The 16080-nt window shown below is 43.5% G+C and overlaps 3 protein-coding genes across 5 annotated transcripts in view; 2 read left to right on the top strand and 1 right to left on the bottom strand.

Moving 5' to 3' along the window:
* l(2)10685 (5-methylcytosine rRNA methyltransferase l(2)10685) overlaps positions 1–5394 on the top strand; it is a 53362-nt gene extending 47968 nt beyond the window's left edge. For all 3 annotated transcript variants that reach the window (XM_069319104.1, XM_045770142.2, XM_045770143.2), the window contains 4 exons: positions 329–444; positions 1922–2088; positions 2615–2752; positions 5146–5394. In XM_069319104.1, coding sequence (XP_069175205.1) covers positions 329–444; positions 1922–2088; positions 2615–2752; positions 5146–5290 — 566 coding nt within the window. In that variant the 3' untranslated portion in view covers positions 5291–5394. The remainder of the gene's footprint in view (positions 1–328; positions 445–1921; positions 2089–2614; positions 2753–5145) is intronic.
* A 5794-nt stretch (positions 5395–11188) lies between these two features.
* LOC123775181 (CWF19-like protein 2) overlaps positions 11189–16080 on the top strand; it is a 79269-nt gene continuing 74377 nt past the window's right edge. The window contains exons 1-2 of the mRNA XM_045770134.2: positions 11189–11345; positions 15893–15962. Coding sequence (XP_045626090.2) covers positions 15923–15962 — 40 coding nt within the window. The 5' untranslated portion in view covers positions 11189–11345; positions 15893–15922. The remainder of the gene's footprint in view (positions 11346–15892; positions 15963–16080) is intronic.
* LOC123774989 (spidroin-1-like) lies at positions 11794–12717 on the bottom strand. The gene has a single exon (XM_045769689.2). It carries the CDS (start codon positions 12715–12717, stop codon positions 11794–11796), a length of 924 nt encoding a protein of 307 aa, XP_045625645.2.

The raw sequence follows: 16080 nt of genomic DNA, 5'->3' as shown, positions 1-16080 counted from the left end.
GCCTCTGTGAGGGGGGGCCAGGTTCTGGCTCGTTGTCCCCGGTAGGCCTAGAACTCTACCCACATCGAATGATGCAAAAGTTAGGAATATCCTTATCAGCCTGGATAGCTCTGGGGAGCCTCCTGAATTCACCCAGAAAATGGCATTTCATTACATTCAATGTTGTTTTTTTCTCAAGACTTTTAAGAGCCTGAAACTTTGTTTTTATCAAATTAATCACTTGTTTCATGTTTTATATTATTTCTGAGATCTGATTTGTCAACATGAGCATATTTCACCTCTGTATCTCTGTATATCCTAAAAATAGGAATAATTTTTCTTGTTCAAGGACTTGTGGTGAGCAATGACATGTTTGAAAGCCGTATTAATAGACTCCATAGGGTGCTGAAGCAGTATATTCCTCCTGGATTTTCAGACTTGGACAGAATTTCATTAGTTACAACGGTATGTACATTTTTAATTAAATAATATTTCTTGATTATCCTTTTTTGTTTTCTATAGAAATGTATTAATTCCATAAGACTTTGTGCCATTTAAATGTACTCACTTTACAGAAAGTTACAACTTTATCACAATGACCAGATGTAAAATTTCAAATTTCATCATTATTTTGTATCTTTTATCTGTGTATGCATTCAGGTTTCCCCCCTAATCAAGCATGTTTCCTCTCTTAATTGCTTATGGCTTTTTGTGCAAACCACACATATGAATTCATAAAAGTAATTCTATAAATATATTCCTCCTACATGCATTTTGTGAATAAGTAAAATGCAACTGGATCCATTGACCAGGATGATCATGACAGGGGTCAACATCCTGTATCGGTGCCACAGGGTACCTTTAAAACATCCCTGCGTGATCACAATGGTGCTAAGAAAGCAACAGAGAATATTCAGTACAATGTGAGGTGACCACCAAGGAGTACTACTATACATAACTACCAGTTTATCCACTAAGCTATCTCCGCTGACCACAACCAGATGGTAACACCATTACCACAAAAGGGTTTCCTAGCAAGGCATGGTGGCAGGTGGGGACTGGTTCACTTTAGTGACATTGATTTTGTGTAAGCTGTTTTCTCTTGTGTTTCTCTGGGTCATGTTTATATTGTTCTAATACATTTCATGTGCGTACCAGTCACATTGTGTGTATCCATGGAGTCTGCACACTCCCCAGCTTTTAGTAGAGTTTTGCTTGGGCCCATCAGTTATGGGAAGATCTCCTGAGTTATTTAATTTTCTGTTCTTTGTAAATGAGGGCAGGACTATTGGCATTCAAGGTTAAGCTAATGTATTTATAATCTTTCCAGTGTTCTGACATCAATTTTTGGGTTACTTTTTCATTTGGGTATCAAATTGTGCGCACTTTAAAGGCAATCATTTTAAAACCACTCCCAGATTGATCGGATAAAATTTAAATTTTTAACAAATATTTTAATAATCGGACACCAATGGCGTCACCAACTCGGATGCAGGAGAAAAAATCAGACGCCAGAGGCGTTAGAAGAGTACGAAAGTGTTAATTGGTGCAGTTTATAGGTATTTAATTGGTGCACAGAGAGTAATCACACTAAGGTGATGTATCAATGAGAAAATCTATAGGAGCCGTGGTGAGATGTGTGTGGGGGAACACCCACCACATAGGTTTGAATCCTCATCATGGCTCCTAAGTTTTTTCTCATTTAATTGGTGCATTTATGTGTTCAGATTAAAGTACTCACCTGTACAATACTTAATTTAGTGTTAGTATAGGCTTCAAAAAGACTGTTAAAGTGAGAAATATGTTTAGTGGCATTTATCCTTACATACCCATAAGTATAATAAGCAAAACTTACTAACCCTAATATTGCACAATTATTCACAAAATATACTGTAAATGTAGTTGTTTAATTCAAATATTGTATAAGAGCTTTACATTGCAGGGTGATGGGTGTGTTATTAGAGAAAGGGAGGCCTATGATAAGGTATTGGTGGATGCTCCCTGCCTCACGGACCGCTTCTCTCTCAAGGAGAATGACAACAGCATCTTTAAATCCTCCAGAACAAAGGAGAGACTCAAGTTACCAGAACTACAGAGTCAGCTGCTTGTGTATGTAGAGAAAATGTTGTGATGTCATTGTTATTAAATAGTTACTACTATCCACTTCTCAATTTCACATGATGTGAGGCCTTGTCTTGAAAACAAAAGAGAACTATGGACAAGAGCTTAACATAAAAGAAAAATATCATCCATCTTTTCATCATATCCTCCATTCAAAAAACCAATAATGATAAAATATTATTATGCAATCAGTATGTAAAGTGTGAATAATGGAGTTCGAATCTTGATTTGTTGAAGTGTGGTGCTTCTTGATCTCATTGGAGTTGTGTGAGAGATATGTTGAATGGATGAGTTGTCTTGTTTAATATCTCACATTCTGCTTCCAATATCCTTTGGCCCAACATGAGAAAATTTGCATGTCTTACCTGAATTCTGAGAGATTATTTTACTTATTAGATTAGATTATTTGGATTAAGTGAGGCAGCATCTGACAAAAAATGTATTATGGTTGATGTGGGTAAGTTATGAAACAAAAATGAGAACATGTGAACTAATACAAATATTTATGATACAGGTCAGCTCTTAAGGCAGTACGACCTGGTGGAACTGTCGTGTATTCAACTTGTTCACTGTCACCACTGCAGAATGATGGTGTCGTACATTTGGCACTATCTAAAATATGGAAAAGTACAAGAATTGAATACTGTGTTGTGTAAGTAGCCTGCAAAATACTCATGACAGAACTGTCCTCACTTACATCACTGGGCTATACTTTAAGCAAATTCTTTCTCTCTTGTCTTTTACATCATAATTTGGTATTTGTATAACAATTAAGACTTGGAAACATTGCTGAAAGAATTGCTGACTAGTTGATACTTTATCTATGAAATGTCTTAACACTTTCGCGCTCCGTGGAAACTTGCGGTTGACAGGGGGATCATGGCCCCTCCGTGCGGGTAAGCGCGCGGTGACACCCAAATGTGTATACTCGTTCCAGCTTTCTCACCTTAATTCTCGTGCTACGTCGCTCGTTTTGGTATCATTGTGTTCGCAATTAAATTCTCTACAGGTGTGTATAAATATAATGTCCAAAAGCCTAGCGTGACTCCCAACAGCAAAGCGTAAAGTCGGCAAAAACGCACAAAATCAGTAACATGTGCATTCTCGTTCCATTTTTTTATCTTAATTCTCGTGCTACGTCGCTCGTTTTGGTATCATTGTGTTCGCAATTAAATTCCCTACAGATGTGTATGAATAAAATGTACAAAAGGCTGGAGTGCCTCCTAGCAGAAAAGCCTAAAGTTACCCGTGAACAAGCACCATTTTGTACATTGCAACCTAATGTTCAACTCCTTCAATTTGATAACATCAAATTTCGTGCTACGTCGCTCGTTTTGGTATCAAATTGTTCGCAATAAAAAGGTGAGTATTTTAAAACTAGTCCCAGAATAATAGAGCAATAACTGGATTTTTAACAAATATTTTAATTCTGGACGCTCATCATCACAAATATATTTATATCTTTCCAGTGTTCTGACATAAATATTTGTGTTACATCTTTCATTTTGGTATCAAATTTTCGCAATAAAAAGGTGCGCATTTTAAAACTAGTCCCAAGATAATAGGACAATAAATAGAATTTTAACAAATATTTTAATATTCGGACCATAGGCCTATTTATAATATTTCAAGTGTTTGGACATCAAGTTTCATGTTATATCTTTGATTTTGGTATCAAATTGTGTGCAATCTAAAGGCGCTTATTTTAAAACCACTACCAGATTGATCTGATAAAATTTAAATTTTTAAAAAATATTTTAATGAGTGACTCAGTACTGCGTCGTTGGAACACATTCAGTAGAAAAATGAGTGACGAGATAGTCAGTCTGTGGAACCTCAAAGTGTTAAGAATCTTGACATTAAACAATAAGAAAGAAGATTAGCAGATTATGATGGAATAATTAACAATTACACTATAGAATACAGTATTGCTTAAAATTGTCTTGTCTGATAGAGTTAGCTTTGTTCTTGACCCACAATCAGGGATCCCAGGCAGCACAGAAATGATTGGGCACATTTCCTTTAATCTAATGCCTCTGTTCACTTAGCAGTAAATACATACCAGGGAGTCAGGCAACAGTTGTGGGGTTGTATCCTAGGGAGGGTCAGTAATTCCACCTTGGGAAATCTCGATACAAGCTTAAAACATACAGATATACAGGCTTCCTGTTCCCAACAAAACGAATGAACTACTAGGTCATTATTAGCACTGAATAAATAACATGTACAGTATGTACATTTCATTCACGTACTGTATATACCATATATGATCTATGTTAAAACACAACTCCTACAAGTGTTAAAATATTACTTTTTGATATATTGCACATTATAACTCCCAGCATCATTGATAAGGTTTGTATTCCTTCTTACAGCCCCCACTGATGGGCCTCAGGAGGAGATACCTCAGTAAGGCTCAAAAATATAGAGGAATACCTTCAGTTCCTGATATTGGGAACCAGTCTAGCACATCTAACAAATGGGGTTTTTAACATCTGTTGATATTAAATTATAATATTGCCTACTCTTTTAATGAAATGCACATATATTATTAATTGTGGAAATGACTTAGTTGTTATGGCATTAGAGAAACTTATAAACAAATTATTGTATCGGTAAAGTTTAATTGGCATTTATCTTTATAAGCTACTAGAGGTGTACCTGGCAGTGCCCAGGAGTCTCTCTCTCCTCCCATCTCTGCCGCCACCCCCTCATCCCTTGCCCCCCCTCCCCACAAAATGTATTAACACTTAGGGTATCCATATCAACCATGGATAGCTCCGGGGAGCCTCCGGGATTCACCCAGAAAATGGCGTTTCATTACATTCAATGCTGGTTTTTTTCAAATTTCTTTCTGCCTCTCTCCTCACTGCCGTGTAGTTGTTTTTCGCATCTTTGTATCGCTGGTATGTTTGGGGGTTTGGCGTCTTCATATATTTATTCTATTTTTGTATCTTGGTCTCTGGCCCCTCTCACAATATGTTAAGTAATTGATGTGCACGTAATTTTTCTCTTCAATTAACTAATAAGTGTATTAATTTCCAGAGACATGAGTTACGCAGTTCGTCCACTGAACTTCCTATATCGATTTGGCAGTAATTTAGGTCTGCGTTATGGACAGATTGTCTTACCATCTCTCCTCTCAAATTTTGGTCCTATGTATTGTTCCAAAATAAAAAGACTACGATAAAGCTTCTGGATAGTTTCTTTCTAATCTTGTAAATAATGAATTAAGCCTTGGAAATTAAAATAAGTGATTCAATTAACTCTTGGTAAAATAAATTTTTAAATAAATCTGTTATGTTTGATTAACCTTAATAGTACTGTACTATTAATTATTGTTTACACTGGCTGTTTTGGTGGTTCTTTAATGCCAACAGAACAAATGTTTAACCCTAACACTACTCTAATTACATACATACAATTTTAAAGGTACAATTTTGAAAGTACAATATCATAACACACTTGCTGTCCCAAGGAGCGACCTACATCGCACAAGAAGGTAGGCCTAGGATTGCGTGTGAGCACACAACCCAATGCCAAACTCACTCAATAATAGAACTAAGTATAAACACTAAGCAAATATTATGCACGAGAGCATCATCACATAGTCTGCGTGGTTTGGTTTTATAACACCGAGAACGTCTTCAGGGTGGAAAAGTGTTTAAAAGTTCAATTTCTATAGAGATGTCATTCAGTCTCTTAGATGTTTGGTGGGGGGGGAGGTGAAGGGATGTCCACTACAGTATCTTCAAACAACAGAATATACCTGGGTGTGTTATTATGGCTAAAGTGCACTTGTCTAAGTCTCTAGTACACTTGTGTTCATTCTTAACACAATTGGCAATGTCAAACAGTACAAATAGTTGGGTATGTTTCCTTTCACCTAATGCCTCTGTTCACCTAGTAGTAAATAGGTACCTGAGAGTTCATCAATTGTTATGGGGTTGTATCCTGGGGAGGGTCAGTACTTCAACCTTGGGGGAAGGGGGTCTAGATACATTCCTTTACAAAATTAACTTGTAGAAAATAATTCATTTACAGGATTCTGATAAGCTAATTCTCAGCTATGCTGTTATTATGTGCACAGTATGTTGTGAGGAGGAATCTTACAAAGTGAGGTAGGTAAGTACACCAGTCAGCCAACTGGTGTACTTACCTAATTGTGCTTGTGGGGGTTGAGCTCTGGCTCTTTGGTCCCGCCTCTCAACTGTCAATCAACTAATGTACAGGTTCCTGAGCCTACTGGGCTCTATCATATCTACACTTGAAGTTGTGTATGGAATCAGTCTCCATCACATCACTTCCTAATGCATTTCATTTGTCTACTACTCTGACATTGAAAAAATTCTTTCTAACGTCTCATGGTTCATTTGGGCACTCAATTTCCACCTGTGTCCCCTAGTGCGTGTGCCCCTTGTGGTAAATAGCCTGTCTTTATCTACCCTATCAATTCCTCTGAGAATCTTGTATGTGGTGATCGTGCCCCCTCTAACTCTTCTGTCTCCCAGTGATGTGAGGTTTAATTCCCATAGTCTCTCCTCGTAGCTCATACCCCTCAGTTCGGGTACTAGTCTTGTGGCAAACCTTGGAACCTTTTCCAGTTTAGTCTTGTGCTTGACTAGATATAGACTCCATGTTGGAGCTGTATACTCCAGGATTGGTCTGACATATGTGGTATACAAAGTTCTGAAAGGTTCCTTACACAAGTTTCTAAAGGCCGTTCTTATGTTAGCCAACCTGGCATATGCTGCTAATGTTATCCTCTTGATATGAGCTTCAGGAGACAGATCTGACGTGATATTAATCCCCAGGTCTTTCTCTCAGACTCTTGAAGTATTTCATCTCCCAAATGATACATTGTATTTGGTCTCCTGCTAAATCACACGGTATCTAGCAAACCACCGAGACTCGGAAGACAATTTAGCACAAGCTCAAGAAATTCGAAAATATAATCCTCACCTTCAAGACAGCAGGGCAGGAGACACCCCCCTAAAAACAGATAGTCCAGCTCGTCGGAAAGTGACATTGATGAGTCAATTTCAGGTCCACTGAGAACCTATACACCAATTGCAACTTCCATGGCGTGTTCATCAGACTCCATGGATACCACGGAATTATCAGCAAATTCCAAGAACCTAGAGGTCTAAAGATCCTGCAATGGAATGCGCAAGGACTGCGCACAACATTGCAACACTTGCAATGCATAGCAGCAACCAAAGGCATAGACACCCTGATACTGCAGGAGAGCCTGCTTCGAGACGAATCAGAACCTAAAATCTCAGGCTATGGAGGCTTCTTCCTTCCATGGATCAATGGGCAATCCAGGGGATGTGCAATCTGTAAAATGTGACCTGATCTCCAAGTCCATAACCAGCCCACCCGACTGTGGAGCAGGGACAGAGGTAATGGGAGTAACCATTGAGCTAAGACACGACAAACTTGAAGTGTTTAATGTGTACAGGTCTCCACATGCCGAAATGGATCTCTGTGTTATTTGGACACGCGACAATATCAAACACAATCATTTGTGGAGATTTTAATGCCCATCATCGATTGGCACTGGGCTCGAATACAACAAATGAGGCCGGCACTCATATTGCACATCTACTAGACCAGCTTCCAGAAATCCAAATTCTAAACAAGAATGAACCCAACCACATCCAAGGAGGCAGATTAGACCTAACCTTCGTTTCAGCCTCCCTAAGAGATGCAGCAACATGGTCAGTTGAGCCCACACTCACAAGCGACCACTATGGGGTCCAAATTGATCTTAAGTTAGACCTACCCACCCCACCTCCGCCTCCATCTGAAGCCTGGAACTTTGCTTTAGCAAACTGGGACCGATTTCAAAACCTCATTTCAGAGTGGCATAGAAACTATGATCTTCCCGAAGACATTAATCAGGCAGAACAAGAATTTGTCAAAGCAATTCAAAGTGCAGCCACCCACTCAATCCCACTGAAAAAAACTGTCCACCGGACACCATAAAGATCATTGGTACTATTGCGAGCGTATCAAAGAACTCAACCATAGACTCAACAGAGCAAGAAAGCTATACAAAAAGCAACCAAGTGACCGCAACAGGACCTTACTTTGTGAGGTCAAGGAACATGTGCATCGAGAGACCAGACTAATAAAAGAACAAAAGTGGCTGGAATGGTGTTTACATCTGAATGAACACACCTCTCTTGGAGAGATGTGGCAGCAAATTCACCGGGCCAAAGGGAATAAAACACCTAAAGCCCCACACCCCAAGGATCCTCAACAGGAAGCCGAAGTACTTGCAACCAGGTTTGCAGAGAGAGCAGCCAGTAATCAGCTTCCACTAGATGTACTAGCAGTGCAGGCAGGATTAGAGGAAGAAAGGTGGCACAGAATCCTTACAGCATGTGAAGAAGTCTCTGACACTAATGCCCCCTTCACACTGGATGAGCTCAATTGGCCTAAGAAAAACTCCAAGTATACATCCCCTGGAGACGACAAAATAACCTATAAAATGAATAGAAACCTCGGCCCAGAGGGAGACGCTGCATACCTAAGGTTAATTAATTTAGCCTGGACTTCTCAAACTAGGCCTACAGCTTGGAATAGAGCAGATAGAGTGCCGATCCCAAAACTCAAAGATCCAGCTAATCCCAGGCCCATCTCTCTCCAAAGCTGTGCAGCCAAGACGGCTGACAGAATGGCACTCAACAGATTTGAGTGGAAAATGCCTAAACTGCACCATGATATGTATGCCTATAGAAGAGGGGTTGGCACAGTGGAATGTATTACAACTCCCACTTGGATGCCCACTTGAATGACAGACCAGGAATGCTGATATTCCTGGACCTCGAGAAATCATTTGAACTGGCTAGCGCCCCAGCTATTCTCTGCTGCCTCATTGACAAAGAGGTCAGAGGCAACCTGCTCTCCTGGACCAAAAACTGTCTCGTAAACAGAGAAGCAAGAGTTAAACTTCATGGCACAGTCTCTGAGTACAAAAAGACATGAAAATGGTACACCGCAAGGAGGTATTCTCAGCCCCCTTCTCTTCAACTTTTTAATGGAAAGAATAATGAGGTTGAAACTTCCACATCACTGCAGGCTGCTAAACTACGCGGACGACTTTGTCATCATCATAAAAGGAAGGGATGCGGCGCGCCTTGCACCCAAATGTTTAGACTTCATCAGTAAAGAGGCAAAACAGATTGGTATCAAACTCAACCCCTCAAAGTCAAAAGCCATGCCCATAAAAATAGAGAAGCCCAACATCCAACTCACAGTACAGGGTCAACCAAATGAATGGGTCGACACCTATCAGGATCTAGGAATAATCCTGGACACACACATGAATTTTAATGCTGAGGTCACTTACTTGAGAGAGCGAACTGCGGCCCGGACGGCAATCCTCAGGTTTTCCTCAGGCTCCTCTCTGGAGGAGCCAAACCTCCCTCTCTGGAGGAGCCAATCTGCAAGTCCTTCGCACATATTATGTACAGGCAGTCAGATCAGTGATCGACTATGCCGCACCTGCACTCACAAATCTATCACACCAACAGTGGAAAAAGCTTGAAGTTGCCCAAAATAATGCTATGAGAGCAGCACTGGGAGCCCCCATGTGGACCAGGCTTGAAACTCTTAGAATGGAAACGGGTTTGCCCTGTCTTCAAGAAAGAATATCACAAAGAACAGCTACAGTTATCAGTAAGATAATTATTTCTCATGACGGAAATAATAAGGGAATTTATTAGGTAGTGCTTCGTTTTTACCTTAAACTGGTTGAGAGAGGTACAGTCTTTAACATGATTGGGAAGGTCATTCCACATTCTGGGTCCCTTGATTTGTAGAGCATTTCTAGTTTGATTAAGTCGTACTCTTGGAATATCAAAACTGTATTTATTTCTGGTGTGGTGCTCATGGGTTCTGTTACAACCTTCAATGAAGCTTTTGAGGTCAGGATTGGCATTATAGTTTAGCGTTTTATATATGTATAATACACATGAGAGAATGTGCAGTGACTTAATGTCTAACATATTCAGAGATTTGAGTAGGGGTACCGAGTGATGTCTGGGGCCAGAGTTTGATATTGTCCTAATAGCAGCTTTGTGTTGAGTAATTAAAGGACGTAAATGATTTTGGGTAGTAGAACCCCAAGCACAAATACCATAGTTTTGATATGGATAGATGAGGGAGTAATAGAGAGTCACCAGGGCAGGGCGGGGTACATAATATCTGATCTTAGAAAGAATGCCAACAGTTTTTGAAACTTTTTTTGATATATTTAGAATGTGTCCCTGGAAATTCAGCTCAATCTTTCATATAGAATAGGGTAGCAGCACTGCTGTGTATACCTAAGCTTGTTAATAAAAAAAGGAGGCTGGGTTGAATTATATATACTGAAAGATCTGACAAAAATCTTTAAAATGACAATTGCAAACAAATTTACATTGTCTGCAATATTTCTGCACTTAACAGTCTCCGTGGTGTAGTGGTAAGACACTCGCCTGGCGTTCCGCGAGCGCTATGTCATGGGTTCGTATCCTGGCCGGGGAGGATTTACTGGGCGCAATTCCTTAACTGTAGCCTCTGTTTAACACAACAGTAAAATGTGTACTTGGATGAAAAAACGATTCTTCGCGGCAGGGGATCGTATTCCAGGGACCATAGGATTAAGGACTTGCCCGAAACGCTACGCGTACTAGTGGCTGTACAAGAATGTAACAACTCTTGTATATATCTCAAAAAAAAAAATATATATATTCTTAGAATTCTCACTTTACTTCGCATGATCACAACTCCCCTTAAAAAAAGCACACACCCATATATTTTGTTATCGTATTTATCGTATTTTTTATACGATATTGTTTATCATATTACTGTGCGTGTGTATACTGTAGTGTGAGAGTAATGGGGCGGGGAGGATTTTTTATTATTATTATTATGCACTCCATACCCATCCCGTGGGCTGTGGTGGAAATGGTTAGAGGCACATAATGGGCTCAGCGACTAAACCCCAAAATTCATTTAGGTGAGGAAGTTACAGTCTTGATAAACTGGTTACAAAATGTAATGTATATTGTTACATGAACAATTATTGGGGGTGGACGATACAAGTGTGGTGGAGGACGATCGTCAGGCGGCCGCACCACAACATGATGACGCATTTCCCGCGCTTTCTGGCCGAGCGTGGACGGGAATGTGTGTGGCAGCCGCTCCTCTCACCCCCACCATGACCACCCGCTACTGAGGACTCTTGCCAGGTTGGTGCTTGCTGTGCCTGCATCTGGAGCACTTGTTTTATAACGTGGTATTCTTGTTGGGTCACTTGAGCTAGCTGTGAGTGTGTATGTTGTCGGGAGGAAGCCATTTGGGTTAAAGGGAGCGAGATACGTTTCAGTGGCGATGACTCTACATCCGTCACTAATTGTGTATAGCTGATTTTCATTCCTAGAAGTGTTTAATGGCTCTCAGTTTGTAAAGTTGTGTTAAAAGGCAACCTAAAACAAGTTAGAGGAGCTTATGCTGTTAGGGCGTCTTCGGAAGTCAACACTCCGAGTCGTGACAGAAACAGCTGTCTGTCGAGAATTATCAATACAAATGGTGGTGATGCACGTAATATATACCTTTGGCAGTTGTAATTGTGAAATTATGTAACTTTGAATGATGAAGTGTTGTCAGTAGTTAGGGAACATCGGAGAGCGAGGATCTTCAGGAATGTTGCCGCAGGGGGGTACCATGTTTATATAAGAAGTTCTGTGTTAGGTGATTCAATGGTACAATAACAATTTTGTTTCTTTGAGATAAAGTGATTACAGTGGCAGTCATGTAGTTAGACACCCTGCATCCCCAATGCTTTGCATCCCCAGTACCCTGCATCCCCAGTGCCCTGCATCCCCAGTGCCCTGCATCCCCAGAGCCCTGTATCCCCAGTGCCCTGTATCCCCAGCCCCCTGCATCTCCAGTGCCCTGCATCTCCAGTGCCCTGCATCCCCAGTGCCCTGCATCTCCAGCATCTCCAGCATCCAGCATCTCCAGCATCCAGCATCTCCAGTACCCTGCATCCCCAGCGCCCTGCATCCCCAGCATCTCCAGCATCTCCTGTACCCTGCATCTCCAGTGCCCTGCATCCCCAGTGCCCTGCATCCCCAGCACCCAGCATCTCCAGCACCCAGCATCTCCAGTACCCTGCATCTCCAGTGCCCTGCATCCCCAGTGCCCTGCATCCCCAGCATCTCCAGCATCCAGCATCTCCTGTACCCTGCATCTCCAGTGCCCTGCATCCCCAGTGCCCTGCATCCCCAGCACCCAGCATCTCCAGTGCCCTGCATCTCCAGTGCCCTGCATCTCCAGTGCCCTGCATCTCCAGTGCCCTGCATCTCCAGTGCCCTGCATCGCCAGTGCCCTGCATCGCCAGTGCCCTGCATCCCCAGCGCCCTGCATCCCCAGCGCCCTGCATCCCCAGCGCCCAGCATCTCCAGTGCCCTGCATCTCCAGTGCCCTGCATCTCCAGTGCCCTGCATCTCCAGTGCCCTGCATCCCCAGCGCCCTGCATCCCCAGCCCCCTGCATCTCCAGTGCCCTGCATCTCCAGTGCCCTGCATCCCCAGCACCCTGCATCCCCAGCACCCTGCATCCCCAGCGCCCTGCATCTCCAGTGCCCTGCATCTCCTGTTTCCACTTTTGTAGATTGGAACTATGTTAGCCTTTTTCCACACATCACCTACAACTCCTGTACACAGGGATGCCTGAAAAATCAATTATAGAATTCCTTGTCTCTTCCTTCAGCGGGTCTGCTTCGCCTGCATTCCATCTGTTCCTGACTGGTTCCTGGGTCACGCGGCGGTTGCTCGAGAGTTTGTGCGGGAGCCTGAACTTTACCATGATGGTCTACCCGCCGGGTCGTGTGTGGCTTTGTCGGCTGTTCTGGTTCCTTCGGGGACGTCCCTTCCGCCTATCTCGGGATCACTGGGTTCGACACCCGAGGGTCTTACATCGGCTGCTGCGTCGCCGGCTTCCTCTTCGGGTTTTTCGTGGATCAGTGCTTTGACACCTACCCGAGCCCTCGCTAGATGTGTTCACAGATGCGTCGTCTCTCGGCTGGGCTTTTGTGACCAGTGCTCACCAGGCCGGCCAGGGGCGGTGGAGTCCGTCCCTCTGTCTAGCTCACAGCACGGTGGGATGCTGCTCCGGAGGGTTTGGGTCGCTCGTGGATCGATAATCAGGCTCCATTCGGACTGTTCCCCAGTGGTTCATTTCCTGAACCGAGGGGGTTCGATGGGGTCCTTGACTCTTTGGGGCTGGTCACTTCGGGTGACTCGTCTGATGAGTTCTCAGTTTGACTCTCTTGGCTGTTCACATTCGGGGAGTGTCAAATGTCTTGGCGGACAGCCTCTCACGGTTCATTCCCCTGTCCACAGAATGGACTGTCGACGTCAGCTCCTTCAGTTGACTCTGCCAGACGTTGGGGCCTCCGGAGGTGGATCTCTTCACGCCGGCGTAGTCGAGGCGTCTTCCGTACGTGTACGTAGCGCCCTTCCCTGACTGCGAGGCCGTTGCGGTCGATGCCTTTTGGCTGGATTGGGCGAGGTTGGGTTACCTATACGTCTTTCCCCTGGTTCAGCTGTTGCTCCAGGTCCTGGTTTGCTTGGAGACTTACCAGGGGAGAGTTGTCCTTCTGACTCCTTGGTGGTAGGCCCAGTCTTGGTTTCAGGCACTGCTCACTCGGTGTCTGAACCTGAGGGTCTTCCGCGACTCCGCCTCTTTCGGCATATCGATCCATTCCGGTACGAGACTGGTTCGGTCTTCGTCTGGAGTTTTTGACTCGAGTCAATCATCACTTATATGGTACACAGGTGACATTGTTGTTGATCTTCCACTTGCGTGCTTCGTTTCGGCGACAGTATGAAGTTTCCTGGTGGTCCTTCTGTTTTTTTTTTTTTCTATCCCTGCGTAGGTATTCTTTGATCTCTGATAGGGTTGTTTTGTTCTTTCCAGGACCATCGTCTTACGCCGAATACTGTCGCCTTGTATCATGCGGCACTGGAGGAGCGCTTCAGCTTGCTTTCAGTATCGATGTTACTTCTGCCCCATTCTGCAAGCTGTCTCGTGCATTGTTTCACCTCCAGCCTGTTCATGCGCCTCCTGAACTGTCCTGGTCTTTGGACCTGGTGCTCTCGTTTCTCTCTTCTCCTCTGTTTGTTGTGGCCCCTTCCATTCAGGATTGTTTTTCTAAGGCACTTTTCCTGTTGGCATTGGCCTCTGGGCCAATGCCAGGAATCGGGGAGCTTCATGCTCTCCTCCGGCACAGGGTTTCGGTCCTGGTGGTCGTTTTGTTCGGTTGCAACCATCTCCTTTTCTGGCAAAGAATGAGATGGCTGCGTTTCGGAGGAGGCCTTGGGTTATTGATGCTTGGGTGGTCAGGCCAGGGGTGCATCATGTGTTGTATCCGGTTGTGGCTCTCCAATGTTGTTTACACACCACAGCTTCGGTGGCCGTGGATGCACTTTGGGTTGACTGGGTTTTCCTTTTTTCCTGTTCCCGGGCTCGGGTCTCTCAGGTTGTCCGCAGGGTTATTACGTCTAGCCAGCCTGCGTGCCCACGACGTGTGTAAGTTTGCTGCTTTGGCTGCCGTCTTTGGCAACATGTCTTGGGTTCACATTTGGGCATAGGGTTTTTGGAGGTCGAACAAGGTTCAGGCAGCTTGCTACCTGGTGAATGTCCCTGGGGCCTGGTCGGCCCTGTGTTGCATTGGGTTGGCGGTTGCAGCCAGTTGTCTCACCTTCATGTTGAGGAGTGAGGGCGGACTGTCTCCCGAGTAAGTCCCTATTTTCCTTATCTTTGGTTAGCTCCAGGTAGCCGACGGGGCTTCCCCCAGAAAACCAGCGTTGAATGTAATGAAATGCCATTTTCTGGGCGAGTCCCAGAGGCTCCCTGACATCCCTCCCTACCCCCCGGTCGGCGGTGTTTTTTACATTTTTTTGACATTCCAGCCTAAGAACTGTAGGTTGGGTCACCAGCGTGAAGCTCTGGGGCTCCCCCCTTCCCCGTCTCGGGGAGGGGGGAGTTGCGCAGAGGGCGGCGCGGCAACATGATGACGTCATGCTCGTTTGTTAATTTTTGTTTGGGGAGTTGTCTATTCGTTTGGCTTTCGGTAGCAATAGTTTCACCAGAATAGGGGTATGTTTTGGGGTGCCTGTCCCGGTTGATGGCAGACATAGAATGCTCCCAACCACAGGGGGTTTCTATAGGCCATTGCTCCTCATGCGTCTCTGAGGGGGCCAGGTTCAGGCTCGTGGTCCCCGGTAGGCAAGAACTCCATACACATTGACTGATGCCAGAAAGTTATACATATCCATTCAGCCTGGATGGCTCCCGGGAGCCTCCGGGACTCGCCCAGAAAATGGCGTTTCGTTACATTCAAAGCTGGTTTTTTTATTTTTGGAAAATATCCTTCAATCACCCTTAAGAACTCCAAGTGACTGATGATCCCAAACTAATATAGCACATATCAGATTGGTTAGCTTCTGGGAGCCTCCGAGGCTTCACCCAGAAAATGGCATTTCATTACATTCAACTCTGGTTTTTTGTAGTCGCTTAAGGAGACCCTGAGTTGCCAGGAACATTTGAGTTCGGGAATGCGCTGATAGATCGGAATGTTAGTGTTAATATTTATTAACTCCTTTATGTAATCTTTTTACACTTGTGTAACCATTATACTTTACATATTTAGCTCATACGAATTGGTGTCCTGTTAATTTGCGAGCTTGAAGTGCTGTGGGCATTAATAGCATTATTTTCTATACTTTCAGACTTTGTAGTTAAGGCACAGCATTGTAGCGATGGAATTCACTCCTAAGAAGCAACCTGGCTTTGGCTCAGGTAAGTCATTACTTTTGTTTCACATTAACATCTTTACAATAACCATCATTATTTCAACAAATTTGAATAACAGCATTTGGGTTTAAAAATATACATTAGGGATGCAATTTAAGTTTAG

Source organism: Procambarus clarkii, chromosome 92, assembly GCF_040958095.1.
Source record: "Procambarus clarkii isolate CNS0578487 chromosome 92, FALCON_Pclarkii_2.0, whole genome shotgun sequence".
Classification (NCBI taxonomy): domain Eukaryota; kingdom Metazoa; phylum Arthropoda; class Malacostraca; order Decapoda; family Cambaridae; genus Procambarus; species Procambarus clarkii.
Note: the sequence above shows the minus strand (reverse complement) of the source record. Positions and strands in the feature narration are given on the sequence as shown.

What these genes read in the sequence shown, in the direction of transcription:
- LOC123774989 (XM_045769689.2), bottom strand. Translation starts at nt 12,717, where the DNA reads ATGCAGGGTGCTGGGGATGCAGGGTGCTGGGGATGCAGGGCACTGGAG.